The sequence below is a fragment of the Montipora capricornis genome, chromosome 6, assembly GCF_036669925.1.
Source record: "Montipora capricornis isolate CH-2021 chromosome 6, ASM3666992v2, whole genome shotgun sequence".
In the NCBI taxonomy this organism is placed as follows: domain Eukaryota; kingdom Metazoa; phylum Cnidaria; class Anthozoa; order Scleractinia; family Acroporidae; genus Montipora; species Montipora capricornis.
Window position 1 is genome coordinate 72,671,548 of NC_090888.1, and position 7,500 is coordinate 72,679,047.

The 7,500-nt window shown below is 40.6% G+C and overlaps 1 protein-coding gene across 3 annotated transcripts in view; it reads left to right on the plus strand.

Annotated features, from left to right (window-relative positions):
- LOC138054469 (patched domain-containing protein 3-like) overlaps window positions 1-7,500 on the plus strand; it is a 27,569-nt gene that overhangs the window by 19,101 nt on the left and 968 nt on the right. For all 3 annotated transcript variants that reach the window (XM_068900915.1, XM_068900914.1, XM_068900913.1), the window contains exons 2-4: window positions 691-1,911; window positions 2,178-3,322; window positions 6,008-7,500. The exon at window positions 6,008-7,500 is cut by the window's right edge and continues 968 nt beyond it. In XM_068900915.1, coding sequence (XP_068757016.1) covers window positions 691-1,911; window positions 2,178-3,322; window positions 6,008-6,336 — 2,695 coding nt within the window. In that variant the 3' untranslated portion in view covers window positions 6,337-7,500. The remainder of the gene's footprint in view (window positions 1-690; window positions 1,912-2,177; window positions 3,323-6,007) is intronic.

The following is a 7,500-nucleotide window of genomic DNA, read 5'->3' on the forward strand; positions in this document are numbered from 1 at the left end:
TATACAGATTTTACCAATTAATATGTTGCGTGTATCTAAAAACTGAGGCCTCCAAAGTACATGAAAAGACCTCTGGCGTTCCTCCCTAGAAGGTATCAGGTCTTCTTACTCAATCCAGGGAATAAATTAATTCTCGGTAGAGTACAATATCTTCTACTGCTGGCAACTTTTATATCAGCACTTGAAATCTAGGCTTAATTAACAACTTTGTTCTTCTTTTACTAGACTTGACCCCAAATTATGAATTCCCTTCCAGCCGACATGAGCTCTCTACTAATAGAAAACTCCGTGCACTTTTAATTGATTTAGCAACTGACAATGGCGATGACTTTCCCACTAAAAAAAATTGTCACAATTACTGCTAGATTTATGGAACCTAATTAATTCGCGATCGGTAATAACTTCACGCTCACGAAAATCACATGTCTTCTTCTTTTACTTGAATTAATTCACATTCGTTTTGAGCTATTTTGTATTCCTGTTTTTTTGTAAATCTTGCTGTATTTATCTTATTGGTTACATTAGATTCGATTAGCTCCACTACTCTCGGGGGAACTGAGGAGGCCATATATAAAAGCCATATATATTTGAACTTATTGCATAAGTAACCTTCATTATAAACCTTGACATGATTCTCTCCGCAATTCACATATTTATGTCTTTCATTGTATAGTCTGTTCATATTCGCAGCTGTTGTCCACCTAAGCTCAATCCATCGTTCTGGTGGTCCTCGTTCTGCTGTTCGTATCTGCGTTATTTGGAGATCTTCTTTGGTTGCCTTGGTAAAGGCATTGCAAAACATCCATTGGTTACCATTTCAGCAAGTGTTGTTTTTGTGACCGTGTGCTCGGTGGGCTTCGTTTGGTTCGAGTCAGAGAATAGGACAGTTAAGCTGTTCATTCCACAGGATAGCCAAGCCTTAGATGACTTAAATACTGCTGAAAAGTATTTCCGAGTGAAAAACCGAGAAGAAATTATCCTGTTGGTGGCATCGTCCAATCATCCCAATGTTCTCGCACCTGAATGCTTGCAGCAGGCCTTCGAGGCTTACCATGCTGTTGTTGGACTTCCTTCTTACGTTGATTATTGTGTCACTCTGTCAGGAGCTCAAGCTAAGTCAGTGAAAGATTGCATGATGATTAACCCTCTGGAATTTTTGAGATACAACGAGAGTGATATAGATCGAAAGACCCTGGCACAGATTCTAGACGAATTAAATGAAGCGAACAACAACACAACAACTTTGACTCGTAATGGCCGACCCTTTCAGTTCAACTTTAAGCGTATGTTTGGCAGTGTCAGTTGGAGGGATAAAAGCGTTATTGGCGCGAAGGCAATTCAAATGGTTTATTTTATCCGCGACCCTGACGATGAAGACGCCAGCAAGAAAATTCTAGAGTGGGAGAAGACCTTTCTTGACAAAGTTTCCTCGTTAGTAGACACCCTGTCTTGTTTTGAAGTCTACTACTTAAGCGAAAGAAGCCTAGATGATGCTATTGCTGAAAGCAGTGGTTCTGACGTCATGCTAGTGTCAATCACCTTCAGTCTGATGATCACATTCGCTTGCGTGATGCTCGGCAAGTTTTTAAATCCCCTGACGGGTCACTCTTTGCTCGCTAATGCAGGAGTGTTTGCAGTGGCACTTGGCATACTAGCCGGGTTTGGACTGGCCATGTGGTGTCGTGTTCCCTTTGTCAGTCTCGTCGGTGTGTTACCTTTCTTAGTTCTTGGAATTGGCATCGATGACATGTTCATCATTGTGGATGAGCTTGATCGGCAGCCACGTAACGTGCCAACAAGCGACGTTATTAAGACCGTGATGGCGAAATCTGGAGCTACCGTTACCATGACAACTCTGACTGATCTGGTTGCCTTCGCGGTCAGCATCTCCACCTCATTTCCAGCAGTCAGGTATGTATGATTAAACCAAGGTTCCCCCAGGTGAGCTTGTGTATTTAACGTGACATAAAAGTGAATTTTATCAATAGTAAAATCACAGTACCTTACCTGTATTCGTTTGCAAGCCGACCCTAGAGTATTGTCAAACAGTTGATTCCGAAAAAGAATTAAAAGCAAAGTACCCGATGGTAAAAAAGTCCTCGAACTGAGTAATGTCAATCATCGACGGTTTTTCGATGTCGTCCTGCAGCTCTAATTTTTGTTCCTTCTCTTCGCAGGTATTTCTGTATCTATGCTGCACTAACAGTTACTTTCGCCTACCTTATGATAATCACATACTTCGTGGCAATGATGTCTTATGATTTAAGGCGAATCAGAGCAGGCTACCGAGACTGCTTACCGCTATGCAAAGCGCCTCAACCGAAAGAGGGTGCTCCAGCGTGGGACGAGCCCCTTCCTCAAATGTGGAACCGCGTCATGAAGGCCTGGGCCGAGTTTCTGACAAAGCCTGTAACGAAAATTGTTGTCGTAATTTTATCAGCAGCGTTGCTTGGCGCTGGTATTTTCGGAGTAACCAAAGTTGATGAAACATTTGACAGGAGAACCTTGGCAAAAGATGATAGTTACTTAAAGCAATTTTTGACGGTTCAAGAAGAACACTTCGAGCTTTCCATTGAAGTCAGTATCGTAGTGACAGGTGAGATTGATTATGGTGCTGTATCAATCCAGAACGAGCTCAGAAAGTTAGCAAACATCGTGAAAAACAACAAGCACTATACAACCGAATCAATCTCATGGATGGACTCATTTGCTCGGTTTGCCAATTTGACAAATACAAACATTACTGGTGCTGGATTCTTGCCAGCTCTGAAAAGTTTCCTCCGAGTTCCCGGGTTTTCCTATTTTGCTGAAGACTTAAGGCTTTTAAAGGATGGAAAAAAGATAGAAGCTTCACGCGTTCTTGGCTTCATGAAACCGTCTGGCAGCTCAACATTTCAAAAAAGTGCGATGTTGTCTCTCCGGAAAGACATAAAGGAAAAATCCGAACTCGACGCCTTCCCTACCACTCGGTCGTTCATTTTCTTTGAACAGTACGCTATTATTTCTCGTGATACCATAAGGAATCTCGTCATAGCGGCCTTAGCAGTTTTGGTCATCACAAGCCCCTTTCTGGTGGACTGTACAGTGACGATCCTTGTGGTTTTCAACTTTGCAGCGCTGGTTTGTGAGCTCTTTGGTCTAATGGTGATCTGGGATGTGTCCCTGAACTCTGTTTCTATGATAAACCTTGTCATGGCTATTGGTTTCGCAGTCGATTACAGCGCACACATTGCTCATGCGTACGTGGTATCAAACAAGGCTACGCCCAATGAACGAGTAGTGGATGCGCTGAGCACACTGGGTGCAAGTGTTTTCATGGGAGGTAAGATGGAAGAAAAGCAACTTGGCTTATTTTGAAGGCATTTTAAGATAACAAATGGCGCTTCCTTAATTGAAATATTTTTTGTCGCTCGTAGAGATATCATAATTTCGCTTAAAAGTTGATGAAGCCTAAAATTGCCTCTGTGTGGTATTAAAGGTGAAAAAAATCCTGAATACCTTTAGAAATATTAGAGTGAATATATGAAAACTTTTCACTGACTAGCTAATAGCTATGGCGTTTCGACAACCTGAGTAGACGTCATCCTCAGAGTCAAGTGCCGTTTGTGTAGTGTCAGTGAATTGTATGAAACCTCAGTCTGGTCTTTGACCTGATTAGTCAGCAGAAATGTGATATTATCATAGCCGTGATTGCTTCGGCTGGGAAGACTGTGATTTGTGCGTCTCGATCCGAAGAAGGTAAGCTCTGTCGTTGTCTGACTGTTCTTTTGCTTTTGTCAATTATTCTTTTGTTCGGTGCCGCTTATAACCACAAAATTGACTGGGACTCTGCATAACCCACTTTATTATATAAACACCGATGAAATACCAAACCATTTCACTTTAATATTTTTTGTAGTCCAAACGTAGGATTTCCTATGTAACCATAGCAAAGGTGATCTTTTCACGAGTGAAGATAACGTGTGGTTTTCACGTATGATGATATTATGCCAACCCACCAAATGGGTTATGTAGAGTCCCAATAAATTTGTGGTTCGTCAGTAAGTGGTGTTCCGCAATGCTGTTGTTTAGGTTACCATTCCAGTCGCCCTGTTGTGTCGCCCGCTGACAAATATATCTATATTTAGTAAAATCGAACTAGTGGTCTATTATCAATGCTGCGTTCTGATTGGTTGAGCTACTAGTAGGCTATTTGTTATAGCCCACTAGTAGCGAAAAGTGCCGGCTTTGAAAACCAAAACAACAATTAAAGTCTAGCTTTAACTAGCGAAAGATGTTTTGTCTCGATATATTTTTGACCATAGCCAATTCGGCCTTCGGCCTCATGGGCTATTGACTATGAGCCCATTCGGGCTCGAGGAATAATTGTTAAATATATATGTATATATATATATATATATATATATATATGCTGTGTTGCCAGCATGGTTGTCCTGGTGGTGTAGTGGTGATCACACCCGACTAGTAATGGGGGGACGTGGGTTCAAATCCCGCTCAGGGCAAATTTTCTTTCAAACATTTATTCAGTTAAAAATATGATTATTTGAGGTGTGCATTGTCAGGGTTTCTCTCCTACACTCTCTCTAAAATTAAAATTAGCCTGTATCCTTCTAGGATCCTTCCTTGTCATCCGCTAAGTTGACTAAGGTCGTGTATCATTAAGTTGATCCTTAGTTGGGTTTCAAGTGAAGTTATAGGCTACCCTACTTTGTCACCTCGAAAGAAAATTTCTCGGGAGGCCCACGCCTTAAACCACGTAAATCACATCTTCGATGGCTGTGTTGCCAGCATGGTTGTCCTGGTGGTGTAATGGTAATCACACCCGACTAGTAATGGGGGGACGTGGGTTCAAATCCCGCTCAGGGCAAATTTTCTTTCACACATTTATTCAGTTAAAAATATGATTATTTGGGGTGTGCATTGTCAGGGTTTCTCTCCTACACTCTCTCTAAAATTAAAATTAGCCTGTATCCTTCTAGGATCCTTCCTTGTCATCCGCTAAGTTGACTACGGTCGTGCATCATTAAGTTGATCCTTAGTTGGGTTTCAAGTGAAGTTATAGGCTCCCCTACTTTGTCACCTCGAAAGAAAATTTCCCGGGAGGCCCACGCCTTAAACCACGTAAATCACATCTTCGATGGCTGTGTTGCCAGCATGGTTGTCCTGGTGGTGTAGTGGTGATCACACCCGACTAGTAATGGGGGGACGTGGGTTCAAATCCCGCTCAGGGCAAATTTTCTTTCACACATTTATTCAGTTTATATATATATATATATATATATATATATATATACAAATGTAAGAAGGAAAGTATAATACTTTCCTTCTTACATTTGTATTTTGCTCTGCAAAATTCTTGCATTGAGCACTCCAAAGATAAGCGAAGCAACTTCATCTTAGTCTATTCGTTTATATATATATATATATATATATATATATATATATATATATATATATATATATATATATATATATATATATATAGATAAGAACTTTATTAAACAATGAAAACCATGACAATGACAGCCCATTAATTAAACGGGTTACGGTAGAGGGAAACTAAATCCCCATATGAAACCATAACACCCCCCCCCCCATTTCAAAATGAATTTTTAAAAATAATTGTCCGACAACAAGGTTTAAAAAGTTTATAATTATGACTATTTCTTATTCTTCTGCAGTTATTGAAGGACATGAACAAAAACGAGGCGGACGATATGACTCCTGGGTTCAAACCATTTGTTAGATATTGTATCTGTATTGGTCGCTAATTAACACGATTTACTTTATGTGCGGTTCCTTGATGTTCATTCAGGTTTTTCATTACACTTTAGCGTTAGTTGAAGTTGCACTGCTCCTGTGAAACCGTGACAGGGGACAAACGATCTCCGGTCACTGCCCACGGAAATGCTACATATGCCATTAAACTTACGGTGATAATCTTCGATTCTAGGTTATGCCTTTCCCATTCACTGACTGATATGGCTTGTTTTGTTTGCCTCGTCAGGATTTAGTACTTTCCTTGGGGTGATCGTACTCGCATTTGCCGCCTCAGAAATATTCCGCATATTCTTTAGAATGTTCCTTGGTATTGTCATGTTTGGTCTTCTTCACGGCTTGTGTATATTGCCGGTTTACCTTTCCTTACTGTGTTGTAAACCTGCTTTTATGAGACCACACACTGTACCAAGAATGTCGAGTGAAGAATCACTGCGTGGCAGAGTGCCAAGAATGTCGAGTGACATGCCGAGTGACAGTGACAGAGTGCCAAGAATGTTGAGTGAAGAATCGGCGAGTGAAGAGTCACCTCCAGAATTTCAGAGACTAACCGAATGACGGCTTGCAACTGAAAGATGCGGGCGGAACTGAAAATCGGGCCTTTGAAAAAAGTGAAACAACGAAGTGTTAGATACACAAAAGCACTGCTGAGTTGGATAATGATGATGACAATTTCTGGACATGGATAGTGTGAAGTGGAATGCCATTACGTGGGATGCCTCTTTACAGGCCTACTTAGCGAAAAATTCCAGTAACAATCATATTTAAAGAAGTATAAAGGTATCTAATGCATCACTACCATCTACAGGTTTTATTGTTGGTTTTAGTAGTGTAAAGTTTTGTCCTTTTAATTTTGGCTTTCTAGTTGAGACAAGGGATGTTCTTACAAGTTGAAGAGAGCACAGCCGGCGCGGTTAGCGTAATTTTTTAAAATACAGTTGATTTTGATTAATGGCGGAGTAAACCACAGAAGATCGTCTGCTTCTTTTTTCACTTTTGTTCCTTTTGTTTTTTACATTACATACAAGAGGTTGACGAATTAAAACTATGAATTTTGCCTTCAGAAAATTAAACTGACGCAAAAAGTATATTTCAATTAATGACAAAACATAGTGGCAAGTACGAAAGAGTACGAAGGGATATGCCAAAGGTGAAAGAGGTTTCTGACGTCATTTTCTAGCCAAAGCCCATAACTATAAAAAACATTCATGCGATTGTTGACGATGCAAAGTTACCTAATCTTGCAAAAGTTGTGATCAATCATCCAAAAGGTGCAAAAGTAGTTCTCAGAGTGCTGTTTCACGCCTGATGCCGACCCGGGGTGTAAATTTTCGGAAGACAAGACGTCAGCCACCAAAAGTACAAATTTTCAATTTGGTGTGTGTAATTTTAATCACACGAGATTGGCACAAAAAAACACGAGCCTTCAAAGAGGCCTCGCGGCATCGATTCCAATTCCTAAATTGTTTAGGAACTATTAAAAAAGGAGGTTGCCTGATTTTGAACTTGTAGTGTCTGAGGTACTGATCATGTGCACTCCATGAAACTGCTTGCTTCCTCTTCTGTGGTTGCTTCTTAAGTTTTTAGCTCATCCCTTCAAAGTTCTGAAAGAAAATATGAACGTCTCCTTTGTAAGTCATTCCAAAATACGGTTAATGGTTTCCTCTGCTGGTCTGTTTTCTCTGGCTGCTGACTGCTGAGCGGAATGTCACCGATCAGGGG